This window comes from Perca fluviatilis, chromosome 8 (assembly GCF_010015445.1).
Source record: "Perca fluviatilis chromosome 8, GENO_Pfluv_1.0, whole genome shotgun sequence".
Lineage (NCBI taxonomy): Eukaryota > Metazoa > Chordata > Actinopteri > Perciformes > Percidae > Perca > Perca fluviatilis.
This window is the reverse complement of record NC_053119.1, coordinates 38,423,819-38,450,446: the sequence shown is the minus strand read 5'-3', so window position 1 is coordinate 38,450,446 and position 26,628 is coordinate 38,423,819. Positions and strand designations below refer to the sequence as shown.

At 40.0% G+C, this 26,628-nt stretch overlaps 3 protein-coding genes across 4 annotated transcripts; 1 reads left to right on the top strand and 2 right to left on the bottom strand.

The window, feature by feature from the left end:
* Positions 1-1,780: 1,780 nt before the first annotated feature.
* ada2a (adenosine deaminase 2a) lies at positions 1,781-8,580 on the top strand. The gene is made up of 9 exons (XM_039808363.1): positions 1,781-2,147; positions 3,925-4,144; positions 5,284-5,498; positions 5,562-5,712; positions 6,281-6,371; positions 6,554-6,662; positions 7,069-7,226; positions 7,374-7,576; positions 7,691-8,580. Exons 1-9 carry the CDS (start codon positions 1,844-1,846, stop codon positions 7,779-7,781), a joined length of 1,542 nt encoding a protein of 513 aa, XP_039664297.1. The 5' UTR covers positions 1,781-1,843; the 3' UTR covers positions 7,782-8,580.
* Positions 8,581-9,294: 714 nt separating this feature from the next.
* On the bottom strand, positions 9,295-13,322 carry ribc2 (RIB43A domain with coiled-coils 2). Its single transcript, XM_039808355.1, has 7 exons — positions 13,121-13,322; positions 12,922-13,003; positions 10,564-10,884; positions 10,355-10,473; positions 9,820-9,993; positions 9,553-9,719; positions 9,295-9,465 (listed from the first exon to the last, which is right to left on the bottom strand). The coding sequence occupies exons 1-7, from the start codon at positions 13,223-13,225 to the stop codon at positions 9,396-9,398; spliced, it is 1,038 nt and encodes a 345-aa protein (XP_039664289.1). The 5' UTR covers positions 13,226-13,322; the 3' UTR covers positions 9,295-9,395.
* Positions 13,323-14,180: 858 nt separating this feature from the next.
* Positions 14,181-25,421, bottom strand: LOC120563876 (probable polypeptide N-acetylgalactosaminyltransferase 8). 2 transcript variants are annotated; one of them, XM_039808354.1, is made up of 12 exons: positions 25,181-25,421; positions 23,784-24,132; positions 23,450-23,616; positions 21,404-21,590; positions 19,813-20,010; positions 19,518-19,632; positions 18,908-19,093; positions 18,605-18,742; positions 18,349-18,441; positions 18,041-18,211; positions 17,629-17,787; positions 14,181-14,823 (listed from the first exon to the last, which is right to left on the bottom strand). In XM_039808354.1, the coding sequence occupies exons 1-11, from the start codon at positions 25,308-25,310 to the stop codon at positions 17,668-17,670; spliced, it is 1,854 nt and encodes a 617-aa protein (XP_039664288.1). In that variant the 5' UTR covers positions 25,311-25,421; the 3' UTR covers positions 14,181-14,823; positions 17,629-17,667. The 2 variants fall into 2 exon arrangements, with proteins under 2 accessions (XP_039664288.1, XP_039664287.1); XM_039808353.1 differs by lacking the exon at positions 14,181-14,823 and having other exon boundaries at positions 17,502-17,787.
* Positions 25,422-26,628: the final 1,207 nt, after the last annotated feature.

The following is a 26,628-nucleotide window of genomic DNA, read 5'->3' as shown; positions in this document are numbered from 1 at the left end:
ACACACACACACACACACACACACACACACACACAAAACACACACACACACACACACACACACACACACACACACACACACACACACACACACACACACACACACACACACACACACACACACACACACACACACACAGAGAGAGAGCAGGCCCAGTTAGGAGGAGGACAGTTAAGTTTCATAGCACCTACAATTATTACACTCTGGTCCAGTAGACCCGAACACCTCATATGTAATAGTTATGTGTAGGGGGGTGTACCATGTGCAGTCATTGAAAATAAGTTATTTTTTATGTTCTTCGCAGAAAATGAGCCAAGGCCGATGAGTTTGAGTTAGAAGAAATAATAAATAGCATCATTTTTCATTTAGCAAACATTGAAAATAGGTCCCACAGACCTGAACACCATACAAGGGTTAAATGAGCCAAAGTAAGCAGGTAGCATAACTAAATTCTGAAAGTGAAAGACAACAAGACGATGTGTAATAGTAAAGTGGACAAAGATTAAAAAATACTTGAGATATATATGTATACACACACAGTATTATGTATCTAGCTTTTTAAGGTGGGCATTTATTCATCATGGGTCCCTGATTAATTTGGAAAAGGAAACCCCACTGAATTCGGTTACCCCGTCTGAAATATGTAATATATCTGTTGATATGAACTATCTCAATTTAAGCATCTTGTCCTTTATGAGTGGAATGCCCAGTGTTCCTTCAATTAGTTCCAAAGGGAAACAGGTGTGTCTCATCTTTGCGTCACTGTGACTGGATGGAGAGACATGTTTGTTCTGTTTCACATCTAATGGTTCATGGTATATCTTGCCTTTTGTTTTTCGTGCAAGTCTTAAAAACAAACATGCGTAATTATCATTAGTTTGTTGATAAATGTAATATGCCATGCAACACAAATTATCAACGTTTGCTTCTAATTTTTTTAAATACTGCCAAAGCTCAGTCTCAGTGTTGTTGGTTTGTAAAAAAAAAAAAAGCCATTAACCCCAGAGTGCGTCGGGGATCGGACATTCATTCCCTAACACTTCACCAATCAAATTAGCAGGGTTAACTTTCAGCCAATCGTAGCGGGACGGGGGGCGGGACTTGGATGCACCCGAAGAGAAAGGTTTGCATGACCTCGGGGGCGTTCTTTTTGCAACTTCCAGGTCGTAACTCCGGAAAACAACTCGTAAAACGACTTCGGTAGACAAAAAGAATGCACCAACAGGCGACAAAACACAGACCGCTCCGCCACAGATCTAGTGCTGTTTATTTGCTAGCTTGTTTATTTTTGTGACAGTAAGCTATTTGACAAAAGCACAAGTATTTTCAGCTGACAACGTGGAGCAAGTTTTGCCGTGGTCCTGGTTCTAAGTGACTCTCAACAGGACTGTTGACATACTCGTCGTCTGCTGTCGAGGCACCAGCTACCGTTAAGCTGCACTAACTTCCGTCAGGATAACGTTACAGTATTTATAAGACTGTACACGACAAATATCATAGTACGTTAAGGTCAAAATTGCTTGCTCCTTAATTAACAGTAAAACCTGTATGAGTTACCTTAGCCTGTTGTAAGTATAGCTAACTTACACGACATGTAACGTTACTGAACGTTATTATTGCTTCTCTCTCCACTCGGTAACGTAAGCGGGACGTGTACACATGGTGGATATGACTGCCGAGGAACAAACACTTGGTCATTTTTTTCTCTATTCCAGCTGACGTTGGAGTGGTTTTTTTATTATTATTTTTTACCTCAGTTGATGTAGAACAGCAGTTGTAGAAACAACGCTTTCCTTTCCTGTTTGTGTTTTCTCTCAAAGCTCCACACCACGCTGTCCGGACAATGGCAGTGTTGCTACAGCGCCCCCACGTGGCTGTGACCTGTCTGCTTTTGTTGTGTGTGACCGGTGGCCTGTCCATGCCAGACCCCAGGCACAGAGAGGCCCTTATACAGCTGGAGGCCTCCATGCAGACAGGAGGCCAGGTAGTGTTGACTGATGCTGAGCAGCGGCTGGACACCCTTCTGTTTCAAATGAAGCAGGAGGAGATGGTGAGAGCAGACTTCCCTCCCGCCATGCACTTCTTCAAGGCCAGGGACCTCATCAGGACCAGTCCAATCTTCAGCCTGCTCCAGAAGATGCCTAAAGGTGCGTTCAGTTTCACACCTCCAAGCAAGGGTGTCAAAACAGGGGGCCGTAAACATGTTTTTCGATTTGAATCCCATTTCCTGCATTTCTACTACATTTAGAGGGAGTATTGTCTCGCTTTGCCAGACCTTCCTCCTCAATGCTGCTGCGGAGGGTCTGGCTAGTCCACACAGCATTCTGAGATGGGGAAAAAAAACATGCTCTGATTTATTGGTGCTCGACAGAGCCCCGGTGCTGCTACAAAATAGCCTCAGCAAGGAACTTGTTTTGGCGGAAGGTGTGTACGGTCAAAAGTAGTTTTAGTCGTGCAACAGAAAACTGATTGGACAGCTAGCTGTCTGTATTTACCCTGCAGAGATCTGAGGAGCAGTTAACCACAGTCTTCAGAAATCCACCGGAGTTTACAATTCCAACACAAAGAGAGGAAGGAAACGACATGAGTGTCACCCCGCCGGAATATCCGGCAGCAGCGGAGCAATCCCAGAAGTGGAACGTCATGGATATAGACTAAAAGGGACTATAGTGATACATAATCCAGGAAATAATTAAGTTGATCATAATGATAAATTATGCCAGAAATAATAGTACTAAACTATTTATAAGAAAAATATGTCTTACTTTCTTTATTGTTTAAAATAATAAATGAATTTGGAAGAGACCTGTCCCCCCTTGTCCCCAGTGGAAATTACGCGTGTGTGTTAATAGTATGGCTGCAATATCTATCTATCTATCTATCTATCTATCTATCTATCTATCTCCAGTCATCGCAATTTCAACTGGCGCAATAAACACATCGCGAAAGGCTGCGACACATCGCTAAATAATAATAAATAAAAACAAATTTAATTGGGCAAGAGTGGAAGACATAGGGAATGAATGTTCAATCCCCAAAAAACTTTTGGGTTAATGGCTTGATTTAGTTTTTTTTGGCAGACGCTTTGGCAGTAGCAAAAATAGATCCTTTTTGTCACTCAGACTTTTTTGTTAGTTGGAAGAAAACAGCAGAAAACTAGCCTACACTTTAAAATTTAACTGTCATTCATTATTTTTTTTTATTTTTTTTTTTAGTAGTGCCTTTTATATTCAGTCTTCAATTTGTTCAATAAAATGTTGGAAATGATTTCCTTTCATTTGTTTTAAATTCAACAAGCAATTTGTTATATTTTAGCAGAACGCTGAAAGCAGCAGAAATGCAGAATTGAGTACACTTTAATATCTGTTAATTTTTCACAAGTATTAACATTATCGGGATATTCAACAACGTTATCGCATATTATCCTCAGACGGTGCAGACCTAGTTCATAGCATGTTTATACACACCTTGCACTTTGGCCACTGCTTGTGAGCTGTGGGTTGTGATGGGTAGCTCTTTGAATTGCCTCTGAAAACTTTAAGCCTTTATCATTTACCACTTTTAAACTGTAATGGATATATAAAGGCACACCGATGAGCTTGATGACCTGGTTGTGATAATCTATGAAAACATTTGGCGAAAATGATCTGTTTTCAAAATCAAATTGCAGCAGATTTGGTGGACTTTCTCATCAGTCAAAATCCTTTCTTTTTATGAAAAAATATTCTTCTTTCAAATGAACTGGCCAGTACATTCTTTCTTGTTAAGAGCTGAAACAATTAGTCAATTAATCGATAAGATGACAGACAGAAAAATAATGGACAACTATTTTGATAATTGACTACTGCCTAGTTATAGTTTTTTTTTTGTGAATATTATCTGAGGTTCTTTATTTCTTTATAATGCTGTAATTCACTGTACCAGGGGGAGCTCTCCATGTCCATGACTTTGCCATGGTAGACGTGGAGTGGCTAGTGAAGAACGTGACCTATCGGCCCCACTGCTACATGTGCTTCACTGACAACCAGTCCATCAGATTCATCTTCTCGTCCGGATGGCCCAAAGCTCTGCCACGCTGCTCTCCCTGGGCCCTGCTGGAAAACCTCCGAGCCAAGGTGATCAACACCACGGATCTCGACAACAGGTGAGTTTTTTTTCTTGATGAGCTTGGAGAGGACAAATATTTAATTCAAAGAATACCACAAGCCCAACAACACTGAATATTTTTGGGCTCTTGATTCTTCTCTAAGTCTACATATTGATATTTCTTTTGTGAGTCGTGTCCACGTCCAACAGAACAAATGTATTGTAGTATGAAGTGCACCAGTGCACACTTTTCCACTATGTGCCCATGACCTCAAATGCATCTCTAATTTATCACTGTGTCAACACAAAACGCAAATAGTTAAGAGATATCAGCTCTTGTTCACTCCATTTTGGAGAAGTCATTTATGGCTACCGTCCAAAGCCTGCATATCATTCATCACTTTTTTTGTTGTATCTGTATCTTGTTACCAATGCCACCTTGAAAAGAGGAAGTATCTAACAGGAAGTAAGCCATTAAACACATTTATCCAAACAGACTGTAGTGTTATATTAGTCTCTGTTTGGAACTTCTTTCTTAGTCAGGATTAGGGCTGCACGATATGAGGAAAATATCTAATTGCGATTATTTTGACTGATATTGCGATTGCGATATGATTCACTATATTGGAGGGAATAATCATTTTTGTATCCTTATTCTCATTTTCATTGAAAATCGAAAGAAATTAAAAATGATTAGGTATTAGGATCTGTACCAAACAGAGAATTTTTTTCTTAAGTCTGTAGGAAAAGATTTGTAGGCCGAGACGTCTCTGCAGTACCGCAATACTTCATTCAGAATGGTTTGAAACATATTTTGCTTTTTCACAAATATTGCGCCCCCTCTGCAATTTGGATATTGCACTAGTCCATAATACAATTTACATTACAATGAACTGTGCAGCCCAAGTCAAGGTGGCAGTCTAATTGTGAGCAGTTTGCATTTAAAGGTCCAAGGAACAAGATACTAGGATACAGGATACAAAAAGGGCAGTTCATTCTTAAAAATGTTTTATTTACTTTTATTGGTTTTATGTTTTTAAACAAGAGTGCAGCATAGGTAATCACTGCAGATGCACTGGTTTTCCAGAAAATATAAGTTCCTCTACATGGAAATGTTAAGAAATAAATGTTGTCGACAGTGGTAAAAGGACCCAAAATGACACAGATCTGATCACAGCCATGTCTTCATATCTACAGCATCATGGGCAACATGACACTCTTCACTGATCAGGATCCAGAAACGGTGTACCCCAGTCAGGATGTGATATGGGATACGTTTGAACAGGTCTTCCAGGCAGCGTGGGGCCTGGTCACATACGCTCCAGTGTTCAGAGACTATTACTACCAAGGTCTCACCCAGTTCTACATGGACAACGTCATGTATCTGGAACTTGCGAAGGCATACTCCACCGGTACACTACTGGCGCACTTTAGTGTGTCCAGTGCATTCCGTTGTCTGTTAATTTATTATTAAGTTTTTAGTTTTTTTGTTGCTCAGATATACGAGTTGGACGGCAGCACTCATGACACAGCCTGGACTCTGAAGACCTACCAGGAGGTCACCAGACAGTTCACAGCAGATCACCCAGACTTCTTTGGAGCAAGAATCATCTTCACAATCCATAGGTGACTACCCTTAGGCTACATTAACATTGCTATGTTTTTTAAAGCGGAGGTTTGAGCCAAAAGCGACCTTCGTGCACACAAGTGTTTTTAGCTCCAGTAGAAGAAATGATCTCCGTTTAAACTAACACGCCCAAACCTCATATCTCAGGAACATTCTCCTATACTGGGCATGCGTGTGCCGGGGTTAACAGGAGGCACGTATACTCCACCCGTTGCTGGTAGTTGCCATGGTAATGTTAGTAGCTTAGACTCAGAGAATGAGACAATGCAGCGAAACATTGGCATCAGTGTTGGCGTTGTCAAAGGTCTCTGTTCGTGGCCGTTCCAAACCAAAACGGGGGTCAGAAGTGTTTCCGAATTTCTCCGGTTTAAGAACTCTGAAACGCCAGAGAGGTGTAAACGTAGCAAAAATGGATTTGTTTTAAAACTAAAAGGTAGCACTGTAAATGTAGCCTTAGAAAGGATTTCACTTAGTAGTCTGAATGGCATTCTGCTTATTGGCTCACTAGCAGACACGAGAGGATGTAGATATAATCATCGATCTCACACAGTGCCCTGTATGCTTCAGGGGAGTAAATGCATCCGTGATGGCCAGAGTTGTGGAGGAGGCTATGAAGCTACAGAGAGACTTCCCAGATGTCATGGCTGGTTTTGACCTGGTGAGAAGCAACCGTCATTGCTCAAGTTTGTCACCGACTGATTTTTAGTTTCACTTACAATGTGGATGGTTAAAATGAAGTCTAGTACAACTGTGAAATCAGTGAAAGCAAACATGATTTAAACATGTCTAATGTAATGGCAAGAATTCTCTTTGTTGAAACAAAAATGTCTACGTGTACAGGTGGGCCGCGAGGACAGAGGCAGACCCCTGTGGTACTTCAGAGATGCCTTGTCACTGCCAGTAGAGAGAGGGGTGACGCTTCCTTTCTTTTTCCACGCTGGAGAGACCGGTGAGCATATAAGCATTCAGTCTGTACAGCTACAGCATTCCACATCATCTACTGCAGGCTCAGAGGTAAAGCAGTACATGAGGTTTAGGGAGAATCAACTTACCCAGAAAGATTTGTGTGAAACAGTAGCTGTCTGGATGCTGTTGTGATGTAAAATGTGTGTACTAACACATTTTTAAGAAAAAAAACGGGCTACTATTGTAATGTTGTTTATTTAGGTAAAAGGATACGAAGGAAGACTTTGTAACACGTACATGTAGTGTTTGAATGTTTTATTTATCAGACACTGCTTTTTTTGTCTACTGCGTGAATGATTGAGCCTTGATACATGGGGCGCACGCTCTACCAGGTGAGCTAACAGGGTGCCCCATAACATGCATTTTGATTTCTCTCTGCTTACACGTAGATCTTGAGGGCACAGAGGTGGACCAGAACTTGTTGGACGCTCTTTTGTTAAACACATCCCGTATTGGCCATGGATTTGCTTTGCTGCGCCACCCAGTGGCCAAAGATCTATCCAGAAAGAGAGGGGTGGCTCTGGAAGTGTGCCCTATCTCTAACCAGGTACACTATCATCTTGTAAACCATACTGTACAATAAAGATACTTAGTTTTTCCTGCCACTAGAGTGTACTATTTTAAGTCCCATGAAATAAGAAGGCAATAATTGAATTAATCTTACACAAATATCTCCTTTCCTAACTTCATTCAGGTGCTGAAGCTAGTAAATGATATGCGAAACCATCCGGCAGCTGCACTGATGGCAGAGAACCACCCAGTGGTCATCAGTTCGGATGACCCGGCTATGTTCGGGGCCTCTGGACTCTCTTATGACTTCTATGAAGCTTTTGTGGGCTTTGGTGGGATTAGATCCCATCTAGGCTCCCTTAAAGAGCTGGCCTTAAACTCTATTAGGTGAGGTTCAGCTGAGATGACGAGAGATGTGATTTACAAATTTCAATCGTGTGTGAGTGCTCACATGCCTCAGCAGCCCGCTCACTGACATCTATCTCCCTGTCTATCTTGCAGGTATAGTTCTTTGACTGCAAAGCAAAAGGAGAAAGCCCTGGCTCTGTGGCAGAGAAGATGGGATAAGTTTGTCTCCGAAAATGCTTTTTAAGAAAGAAGCTGATATTTTTTTTAAATATTTTCTGTAGGGCAATCTTCAAATGCCTTCATGTTTCCTTTGCAAAAGGAGTGCCTTGAAGCATGGGTAAATTATAAATGGGAATGGAAAATGTGAATAACAGTGCTGCACAGAACAAATACGGGACAACAAAGCTAGTTTGGGGTGAGATATTCACAAACAACAATTTGGCATGTTAAACATGATGAATAAGAAAATGAACGACTGTCATAGAACAGAGTCATTCTTAATGTTAAAAGTAACACCTGTCAATCTCTGTACAAACAATAGCATTTGTCCTTGAAATTCCCCAAAAAAAATTTTACACCGTTGTTACACCGTTACCAAATTGGAGTTGGCTGTATAAAGTAAATAAACTGGCCAGTGTGAAACACACAACACATAAGCATTAGAGCTACACATGAAATAGCTTCAATCAAAGGCATCTGTTTTGTATAGTTTTATTAAGGATTGTAAATGTATTTGCACTTTAAGATTCAGGTTTGCCTGTGTTTTTGGGGACAATGTTAACTGGTTGAGGTGCTAAATGTTTGACTTCTCTTCGTAGTGTGTTTGTGCTTTGTAAGAGTGTAATGCATAGCTCGTTAAAATGGGTGTTAAATCCTGTGGGCTTAGAAACACTTGTTTGTTTGTTTTAGATAGTTTTACAGGTTTTTACTTGAATGTCTTTTTTTTTTTTTTAGCTGTCAAAGATGTATTAAGCTGACCTTTTGCTCATGTAGGCACATTTTATGTTATCTGTTTAAAAAAAATAAAATGGACTTAATTAACAGCCAGGATTGTTTTTTTACTTTGATAGCATACCCATGTGTCTCCCGTATTTGTCCGGTCTTAGGCCTGCTGCACACTGGCTGAGTGGCGTGTCCGTTTTTATTTTGGCTCCCATGTTAACAGGTTAGAGCTTACACACTGCCTGCGTGACACGCGTGTCAAGCCGCGCCAAAAACGAGTGCATGCTAGAAATAGAACAGACGCCTATTTTTCATGGAAGCGTGTTGGACGCGTTTCCAGGCAACATAGAATACGAAAAGATGTTTGTCATTTTGACACAAATACAGTACATTTAATAAATGACATTTGATGTTTGAAAGTCTCCTAGGTTTTGACATAAATGCAGATATAAATAATAATTATAGATTTTCAAATATTGCGCCTGTCAATACAGAACGAAATATTCTGTAGCCTATTTTGCCGTCAATACTGCCGACGTTGTCTTTGCTGTTATCAAATCAGTATATATTTATGTTTAACATGAAGTATACACGCTATTATTTCATTTTACCAATGGGAAACATACATGTGTACAGACAAGGCTAGCAGCAGCAGTTTCTGACACGCAACAGAAACGCCACGCTCACGCCACGCAGCCACTGTGCAGGAGGCCTAAGAGCCTGGCTGTGACAACATCAACAGCTGTCGGAATCATCCAGACATTAATACATGTTGTGAAATTAATTTTTCCATAATTAAAACAAAAAAGTGTTAATTTACTGTGTGCTTCCGTTTATTCAGTGTTCTTCTCACGTAGCACCATTGTCAGTGCTCAGCCGCTGTAATGAGCCAGTCGTCAGTGCAGCATGCCTTCCATCATCTGCTGCAGGTGTTGAATTTGGAGAAGAAGCTGTCGTCAATGCATCCTCTTTCAATGTCCGGTTTCCTTAAAATGACAGTTAAAAAAAAAACTGGTGAGACAATAGGTGTGTGTGTGTGTGTGTATACACAGTGAGTGAATAGTGCTACTGACTGTTGTTTGTGTATTTCGGCCAGCTTGACGTTGGTGCTGTCCAAGTGTCGTCTCAGCTGCTTGTTCAGTCTTGCCTGCTTCCTCTCTATTAACAAAGCTGTGCGAGCCGAGTCCAAGCGGACACGATCATGTTGTTCCTCTTCTCGCTTTCTCTCTAGTTCTACTCTCTGCAGAGATGCACAGATAAAGCAGACAGACCATCAGTGAACAACTTTTTAAATGATCAACGAGAGCACGTGTTTGGAGTATCATTTGTGCCCGTTTTACCTTTTTCTCCTCGATTTGATATTTCTGGAACTGGATGATGTGCTGCAGGCTCTCCGGGGGGGCTCTCCTATCACTGCTGGGACAAAGACCGGGCACTCCCACCATGCCCAGGGTGGGTTCCACATCTACACCCTCATCATTGTGTTCCTCTACCTGGTGACGCTTCTCTTCAATCTTTGCCCATCCAGACCAAGCAATAAGGATGATTAAAAAAAAGTGTGGTTACTACACCTCCAATTTCAATAAGCCCATCTCAAACTTTTAAATTGAATATATCAATTAAAAAAAAGCTGTTTAGATTTAGCTTAAAAACGTAATACAAAAACTTGAATTATGTCATTAATGTTAATCTAAACCCAGTATAACCAAAGACCAAAATGGAACTACATTGTATGCTAATGTATGCCATTCAAGGTACATGCAGCTACAATGTATTGCCAAGCTTTAACCCTCCCTTGGTGCTTTAAGGATTTGTTATTAGAAATTATACGTCCATTTTTTCCAAGCAAGTTTAACGATTACCAAGGTGACTTACCTTGGCCAGATTGTACTCTTTAGTGGCTAAAGTTGCTGCTTTTCTCCTCTCCGTCTCAGTGCTCTGAAGCTGCAGAGCTTTGTTGTCCATGTCTACTCTGCTTTGGTCATAGCGTTGCTCTAAAGGAACAGTAGAGAAGATGAAGCGGGGTTATGTTTTGTGTGTGTGAACTGATTATCTGTATTCTGTACGGGATCAGACAAACCTACCCTCAATCTTTCGTTGATGCCTTTCTGCTGCCAGCTCACTTTGCTGCTGGATGAGCCACTCTCTGAGCTGCTCCCTCTGCCTCCGTCGCCTGCTCTCACTGTCGGGGTCCTCGCCCAGCAGGCCAGGGGGCATCATCTGTGCATCACCCAGGTCTGTTTTTCTACAGTGGTCTGGGTCGGTCAGGTCATACTCCTGCTGGCACCGAGGCTGCTGGTACTGATGCCGGTAGTCAACGATGGCCTTCTCCATCGCACGCTTCTCCTTCGCTTCTCTGCTTTGGAGGAGGCAAGCTACTTTGCTATTATGGAGCATATCAGCATCTGTATGGAGAACACATCCCACACACATCACAATGAATTTCATTAGAAATGATGACTGCCTAGAAATATAATACACACCACAGTGGCAAAAATATGTATGTGGATGTTTATGATTGGATACTGTTTTCTATCAGTAAGTGGTAGGACCATAGGTAGGACATTGTAGACCTTTTCAATGGAATGTCATTGCTAGGCAACAGCCATGTTTCCCTTTCATTATTCTTAAAGTGAACATTAAGATTCTCTAGTAAGTGGTTTATTTCTTATTTTTTTCTCTTTAATATAATTGGTTACATATTTTATTTCTATACTTTTTAAATGTATCCTTTTATTGTCATGTTTTCTATGCCTCGATAATGTAAATGAATTTGAATGAATGTCATTCACTGCAACAGGAAATCAACTTGGGGACATTTAGAATGTTTGGTAACACTTTACTTGAAGGTAGCTACATAAGAGTGACATGACACGGTCATGACACATGAACCCTAACGCCGCCTTCACACTGGCAGTTGAAATCAGCTCCGCAATACGCCCCCAGCGGACGTCGTACTACACCGTTGAAAAGCTTCGGAAGCAACTCACAAAAATGGCAGAGAGACTAGAATGAGTGATGAGTGTCTGAATTCACGATTCTCTCTGACCTCTCTTATAAAGCTATAAATAGAAAGGCTGCTGCGTGGATAAAAGTTGCCCAAGACGTTGACATGTCAGGGCGATTAAATGTCAATAGTTCGGTGTCTGTTGCTAGCTAACCAATTAGCATTAGCTGGTTTGTTTATCAGTACCATAGCAACGCTAACTTCCGTCGGATAGGAACCGTCCGTAGCCTTTCGCAAGAGTTAAATTTTTTGAACGCATCCGGATGACCAACTGACACGATTTTCTTCGCTCTGCATTCGTTCGGACCCGGTTCGGACCCATTCGCATGGGGTCTGTGAATCTCCATAGGAAATGAATGACTTCCGGTTGTTTCGAAACCGTATCGGAGCTGATTTCAACTGCCAGTGTGAAGGCGCCGTAACTCTAACCCACATTTTAACCCAAACCTAACCCTAACCAAGAAGCAGTGGCAGCAAAAACTGTCCTGTACTGTTAGTAGTGTCCTGTACGCTGTCAATAATAACAATCTATCTGTCTGTCTGTCTGTCTGTCTGTCTGTCTGTCTGTCTGTCTGTCTGTCTGTTTGTTTGTTTGTTTGTTTGTTTGTTTGTTTGTGATCTTATGTGGTGGGCCGGTCTGGGCCAAAATGCCAGGGCTGATTTTTGGTCCCAGTCTGTACCTGCCAGTCACTGTGGCTCAAGCAGAGAGGAGCTTTTCCAAACTAAAGTTGATCAAGTCATACCTGAGGTCAACTATGTCCCAGGAACGGATCACTGGCCTCGCCGTCATCAATATCAATCACTCAATAGGGGAGCAGATTTCATACGATGACATCATTGATGATTTTGCATCAAGGAAGGCCAGAAAGGTCAGGTTTTAGTTTTAGTTTGGGTTTTCTGTTCTTAGTGCTATAGTGTAATAATTACATTCTCTTTAGTGTGTTTTCACATTTGTGTGATGAAGGATTTGTGCTATTTCGAATATTTATTCTATATTGTGTCTTTTGGCAATGTTGGAGGTAGAGATTATGCACCTTATTAAAAAGGGGGGGGGGGGGTCTCGCCCGGAGGGGTCTTGCCCGGGGCGTCATTCAATGTAGAACCGCCCCTGCACAGGACAGCGTACAGGACACCACTAACAGGACATGACAGTTTTTGCTGCCACTGCCCTAACCCTAACTTGTTATGACAAAAACCGAATGACACTTAATGACAAAAGCGTTATGTCATAAACGTTTATGACTTGTTTATAATTTTTATGATACGTTCATGACGGTGTCATGTCACTCTTACGTAGTCCCCTTCAAGTAAAGTGTAACCGAATGTTTATGTTTAGCTACAGCGGTATGGCTTCTGTCGTCCTAGAAGAACACATGACACTCAATGATGAAGTCAGGAAACATTGATAAACGACGTTAAGTTAACGTTAACTCACCATAAGCGTTTTGTTCCTCTTTTGCTGCCTCTTCTTGTTTCTCTTTTTCCTTTATCTGCATGTTTAAGGCTTCCGTGTCAACCTATAACACAGAGCACGGTCGTGACCGCGCAGTTAAATGTCTGTTTAGAACAAAGTTAGCTAGCTAGCGTTACATTACGCGTTAGCATTCCTCTGCTAACAGACATAACACACTTACCCCGACCGTCCTCATTTTGTCATTAAAAATCCTTTCTTGTCTTTCAGCCTCTCTGCAGCGACGCCTCTGCAGAGCTGTCCTAGCGACGCTATCAACGTTAAACATTTTTTAATTTAAAAATAGTATGCGGTGTCAAAATTGAAACGGACTCCTGTCCTATCTTGGGCACAGACACGACTAACTTAGCTACACTTTAAACACACTGGTTGCTAAGAAACCAGAGGTCGGCCATGAAAACACCTGCAACCACATGGTGGCAGAAGAGGCTTATTAAAGCGCTTTTCAAAAACAAAGGACATGGTACACTCCCAAAAGTTATTTTACATATTTTGGCTTCACTTTCAACCAGAGCAAAGTTATAATCAGATATAATGACTAAACAAGTTCAAACAATTAGCCAATACTGACCATTATATGAATGCATAAGAAGAAACATTTTGATTAGCATATATGTTAAGCATCCCTTAATTGGGACAACGATCAGATCATAATGGCAACACAGTCTCTGTAAAATTTCAAGCCAAAAGGAATACTTGGAATTGATGGTGGAGGTAAATATTCATGAAAAAGGACACGTTTGTGAATGGGCAACATCACAGATTTTGAACATCTAAACATGTTACACACTGGACCTTTAAGCACATCCCTTAATTGTGACCACGATCATAATGGCAACACAGTCTCTTACTTCAAACATATCTTTGGCATATCTGCAATGCAACTTGGTACTCAAGTACTTTATACAAGACTGCTTCTAACAAAAGGCCTCTCGTTCTTCCACCAGGTCCTCAGCGACACATGGTCATTTTTGTCAGAATGCAAAGGTGGTCAGCTGCAGCATGGATCTTATTAAACTTATTAAAAAATGTTTTGTTGTTGGTGATATACCTTTCAAGGGTGATCATTTTGAGTATATCTTCTCCAAACTTACAAAGAACACAGACAACTGAGCTATAGTTGTTCAACTGAGCTTCTCAAGAATGACCATGTTATGATGTTGAGCACCTGGGCAGCTTTAAGAGATGATCGGCTATAACTTCACTTAAAAAAAAAAATCAACCAGTTTTATATATACACTTTATTTCCAAATGATAAAAAACAATGATCAATATTTGACATTATTTCAAACAAAACTCTGTTGGCCTGCAATACCAACCCCCATGGCCTGTAAAATCCATAACTAAGTCCCAAATATGGTTATCGCTTTTCTTGACACTATAATAATTAGGTAATACACAGTACCATACATTCTGCATAAGTGGGACCTTTGTTTTGGACTATGTTAAGGCACCCAGCCACACCTCCAATGATTGCATAGTATTTGCATGTGTCATCTAGCCTAGCCAGAACGCACAACCCACAATTACAATACATTTCCAACAACATTAGACGTCTGAACAAGTTGTACTGTATCTTTCTAATAATCAGAACTACAAAAGTACTAACAACAACAGTTTAAAACTGATTAGGGAATCCAATCAAACCAGTCAAACCATAAAGGAGTATTTGTTTAAGGAGGCTTGGTTCTCAACTTTGGCACGAACCCATAATTCAGTAACCGTTGTTAGACCTCTGTACTATATCACTCATCTATGAAACACTTTGTTTTCTGAATCATGCTTTTTATACCATCGTTGTCCTTTTCTTCTTTACTTTTCCATCCGCTTATGATTTGTTTGCCTTTCTCTGCATGGAGGCTATTTCTGTCACAGATGATAATTCACAGAAAAGTAGAAATAGATTACAAAGAAGAAATTTTATATTTTTCACACCTGAAATTTACCTAACAGCACCAAACCTATTGCATAAAAAATGCCTCCAGATGTAGTATTTGTAATAGTTGGTCAATTGTTATAGAACTAAAACCTTAAAGGAACACGCCAACTTATTGGGACTTAGCTTATTCACTGTATCCCCCAGAGTTAGCTAGATAAGTCCATACATACCCTTCTCATCTCCGTGCATGTCGTAACTCTGTCTGACGCCCCCACCGCTAGCCTAGCTTAGCACAGATCCTGGAGGTAACCGGCTCCATCTAGCCTACTGCTCCCAGTAAGTGACAAAATAACGCCAACATGTTCCTATTTACATAGTCACAGCGTGTACAAATAACAAGGTCACATGAGACACAGCCGTCTTCTAACCGTATACAAACTGGGAACTATATTCTCAGAAGGCGAAGCACTGCTACTTGGGCGGAGTGATTAGCACAACACCTGAAAAGCACAGTTGTTACTCTCTGCTCCTCTCCACGGGGCTTCTGGTGTGCTGCGAGCAAATCACTCCGCCCAACTAGCAGAAGTAGCAGTGCTTCGCCTTCTGAGAATATAGTTCCCAGTATGTATACGGTTAGGAGACGGCTGTGTTGTGTGTAGAAGACCTTGTTATTTGTACATGCTGTGACTATACAAATCACAACATGTAAATAGGAACATGTTAGCAATATTTTGTCACTTATTGGGAGCAGTAGGCTAGTTGGAGCTGGTTACCTCCAGGATCTGTGATAAGCTAGGCTAGCAGTGGGTACGTCAGAGTTACAACACACACGGAGATGAGAAGGGTATGTATGGACTTATCTAACTCTGGGGGATACGGTGAATAAGACAAAGTCCCAATAAGTCGGCGTGTTCCTTTAAAGCTACATCTAACTAATAGCATTTATGGTTTTATGCAGGGGCGATTCTAGGATCAGACCTTTAGGGGGGCTCAGCCCCTAATGAGAATGTGACACCCCCTTGCTAAATCAGTCGATAATCTCTGAGCTACTGAACAACAACGCCATCTTCAGCTAACGTTTTTTTTAAGATTTTTTTGGGGCTTTTCTGCCTTTAATTGATAGGACAGTTAGGTGAGAAAGGGGAGTACGAAAGAGGATTAGGGCCACTGGTGAAAAATGTATTTGAGTTCAGAATTCTGACTTTATTCTCAGAATTCTGACTTTAAACTTAGAATTCTGACTTTGGGAATAAAGTCAGAATTCTGAGAAGTCAGAATTCTGACTTTGGGAATAAAGTCAGAATTCTGAGATAAAGTCAGAATTTGAGATTAAAGTCAGAATTCTAAAGTCAGAATTCTGAGAATAAGTCAGAATTTGAGATTAAAGTCAAATTCTAGTTTAAAGTCAGAATTCTAAGTTTAAATTCAGAATTCTGAGAATAAAGTCAGAATTCTGAGTTTAAAGTCAGAATTCTGAGATAGTAGAATAAAGTCAGAATTCTGAGAATAAAGTCAGAATTCTGGAGTTTAAAGTCAGAATTCTAAGTTTAAAGTCAGAATTCTGAGATAAAGTCAGAATTCTGAGTTTAAAGTCAGAATTCTGAGAATAAAGTCAGAATTCTGAGTTTAAAGTCAGAATTCTGAGTTTAAAGTCAGAATTCTGAGAATAAAGTCAGAATTCTGAGTTTAAAGTCAGAATTCTGAGTTTAAAGTCAGAATTCTGAGAATAAAGTCAGAACTCAAATACATTTTTCAACAGTGGCCCTAATCCTCTTCCGTAGGGGAGAGAGAGGGACACTAAGTCACTGTAATAACGACCAATTTCACACAATGTTCTAACATTCAGCAATTTTAGTTGATTAGTTTTCAATTTGGGTTCTAATCTGCACCATGAAATGACTAATTTCTTATCTGGGGACTACCAACGTTAAACTTCACAACCGTCTCCTGCTCTCCCTCTGACAGATCAGATAGAGACTCAGCCAAAGGCGGGAGTCTGACACAAACCTCCTCTGATTGGCCAACACTACTTTCTGTTGACCCTTTCCTTGACTGGGTTACAGGTGCATAGCATCGGCGACAGCGACCTAGTATATTCAACCTGTTTCAAGCCCTTTGAACCTGTAATTAGTTATCCTCTGTCACTAACAGACATGTTTGCAACTCTAACTTTAAGCACCAATATTTATTTAAAAAAAAAGTTTTTTATTATTATATTTTTTAGGGGGGCTTGAGCCCCCCCAAAAAGGTTCTAAAATCGCCCATGGTTTTATGACCACTGCTGCCATCGAAGAAATTTAGCTAAGCCAAACCTTTATTTAAACTGCAAAACAAGGCAAAGCTTAAACTCCCATCTTATGCTATGCCCCAGGTTTGAATCTGATGAAAACCCAAACATTTGCATTAACTTTTCTGCCTGATAGAATATATTTGGTTTCCTTGAGTGGAAGATTGAAGGGAGGAAAAAGGATCAACATGCATTTCTAAATTGCGTAATTTTGGGTATCTCCTTTATAAGCAGTATTTATAAGATGCTGTGTGTCAGTGATCCCAGCAATGCTCATTCCCACACAATACCTGTAATATAGACACACCTACTGGGAGACAGCTTGCATATCTTTGACAGTCCCCTGGTCCAATTAGCAATTATAACACTTAATTTCAATCACTTTTTACAAATTCATTTTTTTTTAATTGGCATAATAACAAATTGTACAAATAATGACTTTGTCCATTCATAAACTATTGAGCAAATGTCCATTTTACACAATCAGGGGATATTATTCACTGACCAATGAGCAGAGGAGTGGACTTCTTGTTGGCCGTACACTTTAAAAGGCTTTGATTATGTTTTGGATTTCCCATCTTTGGCCAGAGCATTCCTGTATTAGAAGCACGCCATTCTTAATCTCCAGACATCTTTTTGTATCTCTGTTCTTCAGTTCTTTGCCCTGCGAAGAAAAATAAGTGTCAAGAATGCAAACGCACAGCCTGTCATCATACAATATTTAGACAATCAGTCAATAGTTTGAGCTGAGTCACCCTGAACTCATCCACCCTATATTTTATATAAAAGGGTGAGACACACTGACTTTTAACTTTTACTATTTTACTGGAATAAAAAAAATCATTTTGCAACATCTCTTCCCTGACTTTTATATACTTTGCTATACGTTTTAATAATAGTTTAACAACGTGTAATACCTGAGTGAAGTCCCAGTGAATCCCCATTCCTTTCTGCTTAGCCTCTTTGCAGTTATGAAGGCCAGGCTCCGTTTCTTTTTTCCCCAGGTCACTTAAACACCGGTTGTCATTGTACTTGTGGGACTTGATGCCGCCGATATAGAGCTCACCGCTTGTCCGATAATAACACATCTAAAAAAATAAATAAATAAATTAAAAGTCAAGGAGAAACCAATGGCAGCAAAGAGACAATATTTCCAATTGCCACTTGTAATTTTCAGTGACTATAATCATTAATCTTGACAACCACTGTTACTTGCTTTACTTACTTGAGGTCCATAGTAGTAGCAATTGTAGGCAATGGGTGTGTGACCTGGCACTGGTCCTTGGTCTATGCACTGGTCAGCATCAAGATTCCTTATCTATAAATGGGGGAGTTCATCATTTTATCAAACCCAATGAAAATGTATCCAATACTATGACATGTATCATTAAAATACACAATATAATGTGGCAGTGCACATGTGGCGCGCACACCCTGCAGTACTGTCTCTACCACACATACAAAGATACAACTAAACTTACTCCTCCATAGGCAACTAGGTTAGTCAAGGGATCCAACTTGGGATACACATTTTCCAGGTACCATTTGAAAGGTTTACAGTTCAACCTTTCCCTGAGTTTTTTCCTTTCAGAGATATCCCCAATGTCAATTCCGTGATTCTGCAAAGAATAAGGCATGGTTTGTTTGTCACATTTGTACTCAGAAGAAAAGCTTTTCATTATGGATCCTTGGATGTTCATTCTGCATCATGTGTGTATGAAGCATACAGTATTCCATAGAAAGGGCATCATCATTTTTGTTGTACTTGACAACATTTGAAGTACCTCAAACGGCAAGTTCCAAGCCAAGTTGACGTTGTGTTTGTATTCATCCATCCAGACTTCTGCTACCCTCAGGGCGTTTCTCTTCATGGCTTTGCTCAGGTCAGGCATGTAGGGCTTGTGGTTCCTCTCAATGTGGGCGATCTTGGAGCATGGAACTACTTCAATACTGCCTCCACATGTCCAAACCTATATGAGCAAAAAATAAGCTTAGCTTTATATTAAACGGAATAATTGATCAGTTACCAATGGTAATTGTGCAAGTGCAAATCATGAATAAAAACAAAAGTTAAGAGTTATTAAGAGCTACTTAGAAGTTCACAAACTGTGGGTAGAACCACCGCTTGTTATATGCACTTAACAGTTTGTAGGGCTCCATCTCTGGGAGACCCCTGCTGCTGACCCATAAAGTTAATAATTATAATAATGAAGACTCAGTGAAGACTCAAGGAAGTTACTACTCCTAGCCAAGAAATAGCCCCTCTGGGATTTGTTTTTACAGATTTCATTATATTATATATGAGTGCCAAAAGGACACAACTGAAATAATGACACATAGAGAACAAGGCAGTGAACAGTGAAATGAGTGAAACAGTGACTGAAGCTTACTCACTCGAATTCCCAGCTCAACATTTTCTCCACCGTACACTTTCATTCCTTCATCGAGAAGTCCGACTTCTCCCAGATACTTTCTTTCAGCAACTAGGATCCCCATGACAGATGGACTTCTGAAATGAAAGAAGAGACCCGTTACTACTGTATAATTTAAAAACATGTTGCATCACCATAAGCATAAAAGTAAAGCTTTCAGATAATTAAGAATGCCTCATCCAAGATACGTATATGTACATGATATGTTTGACACGTGTAAGTCGGAACAAGACTGAGGAATTTTACTGAAAACTTACTTTCCAGGCAACGAGCCGTCATTGAGTTTGTAATACTCGTCCGAAAAACTCTCATACATGCACCATAAAGCCCAGTCGAAGGCGTGTGATGCTGGCTGGTATGGAATAACCTTGAGGTCATCAAAGAGTACTTTGTCAAACACAGGGGACGTCACCACTGTTCGGTCAGCCTTGATCTGGGTCAGCAGGGGTTCCGCCCTGAATGAAGGGAAGGAGGAGAGGTGGCTTACCCATCACTTCATTAAACTGTTGTTTCTGGAACAACCAGTGAGACTGCTGCTTCATATTTCTTCTTCTTTGTCTATATGAAATGACTGTAACTCCAGAATGCGAGCTGGCATGTGTTGTGATGTGCCATTCACTCCTTTATTTGATCAGCAGCTAGTTAGATCAAGCATTCCAAACAGACAGAACACACCCAAATGGTTTTGAATACTACTGTGCATTATGTTTCATTTGTACGCACCCCAAGGGAACATTGGTGCAGCATTGGGAAGGTGGAGGGAGCTTCAGACTGAAAAAATTTCAATTTTGATGCAGAGAGCTAGTTAATGTTACCCAAATTAGACTGTTTTGTTTTGGCTAAAGCACAATTGCAAAGTCAGCTTGCCAAACTTACTACTGCACTACAAATGAGCTGTGACTAGAAGGTTGCAAGTCTGAGCAGCACTCGCCCTACCCTCATTCCCACCACTGTGCAAGGCCTTTAACACCCTCATTGCCTAAGTGGGCATGCCAGTACACCCGACTGTGGTTGTACTGGGATAAGTCTGTGCTTGGACTGGACTGTTGCAAATGTGTAAACAGGGCGTTTCTTAAAAAGTTATTGTTAGGGAAATTATGATACTTATTTTCCCTCTTGTTATTTATTAAACTGTTTGCATAGAATAATATTATAGTGATTAATATTCTTCTCTGTCTGTTAAATTAAACTATTTGCATAGTAAGAAAACATAACACTACTTGTTCCCACAAGATAACATGGAGTCATTGGCTATCTTGACTGGGGCCCGAGGACAGAACATGCGTCTCTCTAACCAGATAAAGGGGACGCCATCGAGTCTGACCAGATAGAGGAGACAATATCTAAACTGACAAGATAGACAATTGACAACATCAAATTCTGTTATGATTGTATTTCACACATTAATAAGCTACTGTTTGAGGCTTACGTGGTTCCGTCTATCCTTTGATAATGTGAAGATTAGTTAGAACAGTTATTGTTTGCAAAACGTGTTGTGATTATTCAAGGGCTAAGATGTGAGGCAGGCCAACTTTGGCATCAGCTCACGAGAGTCAGTTTGCACTTGGTGGTGATACAGACCCTTCCCTGCATAACATTTGATAACTGTAAACATTTCTCAGTGCTGGTGGTAAGCTTGAGAACTTTAAGTGAATCTCATTACAATTTTAATTTGAAAAAACGGAGGGCTGTTCAGAAAGACACGAGTTAGCACAGCTGCCACCGATATATAACGTTAACGGCTTCTACTTATAGCACCTTTGATGTGGAATCAAATATTACATACATGCCAGTGAAAATGGTATACATAAACCAGGTATAAAAGATTTATTGTTGCCTCATTCTTACCACAGCTCATGGACTTCGATGTGTGCATCCAGGATGGCCACCACGTCCGCAGTAGCAGCCCTCCAGCCAGACGCCCTGGCGTGAGACAGGCCATATGACACATTGTTCCTCACCCTTATGATAGCGAGACTTGGGTTCTCCTGCTCGATCGACTTCACGTACAAGTCAAGGTCACCCTTCAGGTTTTCTAAATTGACAGAAAATGCGGGCATTTTTTTTATTTTGATTAGGGGTGTGACAGATGTTGTTTTTACCATAGAAAGTTTAGATGGGGCAGAGACACCAGTTTACATACCGATTACCCAGAGTGCAAAGTACACTTACAATTACAACAGTTGTGATTGTAGACGTGCCTCACATGCTCACAAAATACAGGATGCAATTGAAATGAAATTTAAACGTTAAGTTGATGTTGTGACCGTATCCAATTTGAAGTATTTACTGGAATTGTTGGGTCTTTGTAAATTTGTGTGGTCTAGACCTACTCTATCTATAAGTGTCTTGAGATAACTCTTGTTATGATTTGATACTATAAATAAAATTAAATTGAAGTTGTAGTTAGTGATAATGTACTGATTAAAAAGGTGTTTCTAATGCATGTATGTTAGGATGGACAAGAATGAGAAACACCATTATATATTGCAATCCAGTGCCACTCCACCACTAATTACAGTCTTGAAATGACTAAATGCTGTTACATCATACAGGGGTTTATGTGCTCTTAAAAAAAAGGAGTAAAATGCTTCCTTGCCTTTTGTTGTTGAGAATTAGATAAGAAGATGGGCCACTATCATGTCTGTCTGGTAAATATAAGGCTACAGCCAGCACTTGGTTAGCTTAGCATAAAGATGTGGAACAAAGGAAAACCGCTAGCTTGGCTCTGTCCAAAGCTCACAAAGTCCACCTTACCGAAACTCTAAAGCTCACTAATAAACACATACAGTATTATGTTATTTGTTAAATGTGTACAATAACTGTGGTATAAAAATATATGGTTGGGGTTATGTGCTGGAGCTTTAACATCCAAAATGTTTGTTGTTACCATATCTATGGCATACAAAACTAATTGTTGTTTTTATACTTTTTTGAACAGATTAAACAAACACTGTGTAACATATTAATCAGTGAGCTTTAAACGTACAAGTAGGCAGATTGTTTTTTGTTTTTTTCTAACTTTGGACAAAGCCAGGCTAGCTGTTTCCAGTCTTTATGCTAAGCTAAGCAGCTTCTGACTGTAGCATAATATTATACTATACAGATATGATAGTGATATCAACCATGGCATGCCATCTAACTCTTGGCAAGAAAGTTTATTTAATAGGGATTCTGTGCCAGAATTAGCTAAAAGGCTATTTTACATCTGCTGTCCCTGGACAGATCGTACAATGTCACACCTAAAAAGAATATAAAAGTACATAGAAGTTTAGTCCTATACAAGTAAAATTGACAATAAATGTAAAAAGAAATGATCAAGCATATAAACAAAAACAGTTGGTCGATATCAACACCAACACCAACACACATACACACACAAGCCACACTGTCAGTCCAACAACCTCATAGGCATAACACAAGTGACACAAACAGGCAGGACAGGAAAGACAAGATAGCAGCAAGACTTTGTAACTCCATGAAATGTTGACAGTCCTGATTACCTGTTAGCCACTCCTTTAAGTTAAATTTAAAAGAAACATAAGTTTTTGAGTGAAAAGTGAATACCGGTACACGTTTTCCAAAATGTCCCAATTCCCAAAACTATTACTTTAAAGCCAAAAGTTCATGTGACAAAATGCATTTTAGGAGATTTTACAAGACTGCTTAGAAAAGTAGAAACGTTCAAAAAAATACAATCACAGAATAACACCCATAACATAGATTAGAGCCTAACAGTAAAAAACAAAAACAAAAAAAGTTAAAATATGAGCAGCAGTGGCATTGCACAATGAAACGTGATTTCAGCCTGTCATGTCTCGCAGTATGACAGTAGCCTATACATAAGGGTTTATGACACGTTTGCACAATCTCATCCATTTGCACTCAACTTACCTTCAGAGCTATTGTCATCCACCAATATGATCTCCTTCAGCAGGTGTTTAGGGGTGCGGTCAATGATGCTGCGCATAGCTCTTTTAATAATAGACAGGGCCTCATTCAGGTAGATCAACACTACTCCAATATTTGGTAAGTCTTCTGGGTAACTCTTTTTCAGACACCTATTCAGAAACAGAAGGATTTCTAAAACCACCATCTTTCCATCAGTGAGCTGTGTAAATGAAGGATAATCAGCAAACAATGAACTGGATGGGAGGGACCATTTCTTTAACTTTTATCTGTATATGAATTGAAATGACAGCTCTGGCATCATAGGAAATTGTTGTACCTTGGATCCCTGGTATCTGGAAGAGCTCGATCTAGAGGAAGGCGATCACTGAGAAAAACGTTGTATCCATACTTGACAAACAAATCCTGTGCCTCTCTTTGGTCATCCTCCGAGAGATTCTCCCCCCACGTCTTGAACAGGGCAGAGTTGGGAAACAGTTTATTAGACTTTTTCTCTTGAGGAGTCTCCTTTTGGTCCGGGATTTTTGCTTCAGGTTTCTCTTTCTGCTCTGGCTGTGTTTTGACAGTTGGCTGTTCGACCTCTGCAGCTTTTCTCCATCTGAGTCTGTCCTCTTCCAGCATTTTCTGCATGGTGTCCTGCTTTTTCTCAAAAGCTCTGACTACATTGTCTTGACAAAAGGATGACAGGGAGAGAGTCAAATGAGCAGCATGATTACTGATGACTACATGTTTTCTTATTTTAAATAAAGCATTTTTCGTAACACTTTACTTGAAGGTATCTACATAAAAGTGACATAACACTGTCATGAACACATGAACACATGAACCCTAACTCTAACCCTAACCATAACTTGTCATGACAAAAACTGAATGACAGTTACTAAATGAAGTGTTAGGTCATACACGTTTATGACTTGTTTATAAACGTTTATGACACGTTCAATTATTATTTTTTAAGACTATTTTTGGTGGCTTTTTCCTTTTATTACATAGTGACAGTGGATAAACATGAAAGGGGGACAGAGTTGTGGGATGACACGCAGCAAAGGGAAGCAGGTCGGATACGAACCCGCGCCACTGGTCGAACTGGGGAGCTAGAAATTGAAAGTATTCTTTTGGTGACACGTATTATTTTAATGCAATATCATTTCGTCAGATGATTGAAAGCATAAAATACTTCTGAGTAACTACTTGTGTAGTGAACAGACATTTAATCCTTCCGCTTACCTTTCTATCACTGAATTAATGTTAATGTCACGGAAGTTAAATTTCATTTTTTTTGTATTTCAAACAAAAGTAAATATAAATATATAGCTATAGAACTATAAAATAAAATATAAAAATACAAAAGTGCGTAGCAACACACCACAGGAACAAGAACAATATCTATACAGTGTTACAAATAATATTTAAAATACTATTACAATTAATATTTTCAAAAACTGTCCGAAAAGGAGCAGGATGAAACCGAAGCTTGTGATATTTCCCACCCTCATTCAACTTCAACTCATTCCTTTATACATCATATATATTTTACAACAGGATAAGCAATATACACAACAATACATCTCTAATTGTACACGTACCAAACCCTTTCATTCATTTATTTACGTTTTAAGTAAGTCAACAACCCATTTCTGTAATCCACCACCCCGTAACAAATCATACAGAACCCGACTTTCTTTCCATTTCCCCATCTCCATTGCCTCAACTCACGAAGATTGTTGATGCTTGTCTCCAGATGTTTGTCAGGCTCTTGTCCACCCTTTAGAAACATGCCAACGTAGACGAGGAGCCCGATCCCCCCCAGTATGACGATCGACCGCTTCAACCACACTGCTCTCATAGTGATAGCGCACAGACTGAACCCCCAGCAAGGGAATGGAAAACCTTGAAAGACGCGCGCCCTGACTACTGGGCTGACGGCGTCAACCAGACAAGTGGCATGTGTGTATGAATCCTGATATCTATTTGGATAATAGGTTCTTTTGTTACAAAGTGAGTGACCAGTGAGGTGACACCTGTTCTTCCTGTTTTACTTGCCCATATTAAGCGCAGGTGTTCCCAATTTGTGGGCTGTGCCCAGGCTGAGCCGTGTTGTCAAATGCGTAACTGCAGCTGAAGGAAAATGTATTATAATAAGTTCTTACAATACATTGACACATAAAGAAAACTTTTAGGGTAAACTGTGAGAAGGTAGAGAGGGCAGTTAAGTTTTTTTCCCCTTGTTTTTTGATATATAGCTTGCTGGATTCCTTTTCTTCATGTGTTGGGTGCAGTCAGGAGCAATAAAGGCAGTGGTGGAATGTAACTAAGTACATTTACTCAAGTACAAAACATTTGAGGTACTTGTACTCTACTTGAGTCTTTTCATTTCATGCCACTTTCTACTTCTACTCCTCTACATTTCAGAGAGAAATATTGTACTTTTTACTCCACTACATTAATCTGACAGCTTTAGTTACTAGTTACTTTACACATTACGATTTCTGCACACAAAACACATGTAGCTTATAAAACACGTTTTATTATAAATGTAACTACACAACAATATATAGGCCTACAAGTAGAGTTGCAATGATTAGCCGATTAAACACAGAATAGTTTGGATCGTTTCCTGTTTCTAAAATGTGAGGATTTTTCTGCATTGAGTACTTTTACTTGTAATACTTTAAGTACATTTTCCTGATGATACTTACATACTTTTACTTAAGTATCATTTTCAATGCAGGACTTTTACTTGTAATAGAGAATATCTACAGTGTGGTATTAGTACTTTTACTTAGGGATTGTTCGGTGTTTATGGAATGGACCACCGGAGGAAAATAGGGGAGGGTCATGTCTTTTTATTCTTTGTTGATGGTAGGGTCATTCAATTTTTTTTGTCTATGGGGGAGGGTCTCCCAACTTTTGTATTCATGAGAAGAGCAAAATTTCAAAGTGGCTTCTTTGGTGCATATGTATCCATGTAGCTCCATGTAGTTCTCTCAGTCTCGGCCCCTATCGCTAGCAGATGGGTCCCTCCCCATTTAGTCAGCCAGACCTGTAGCTTAGAGACCGTGGGCCCCAAACTGAATAGGCCTAAATCCAGCTCGCACATACAAACACAAAACTAGGAGTAACTTCGTATTTGAAGTAATGCAGTAATGCAGGAAGTGTGCATT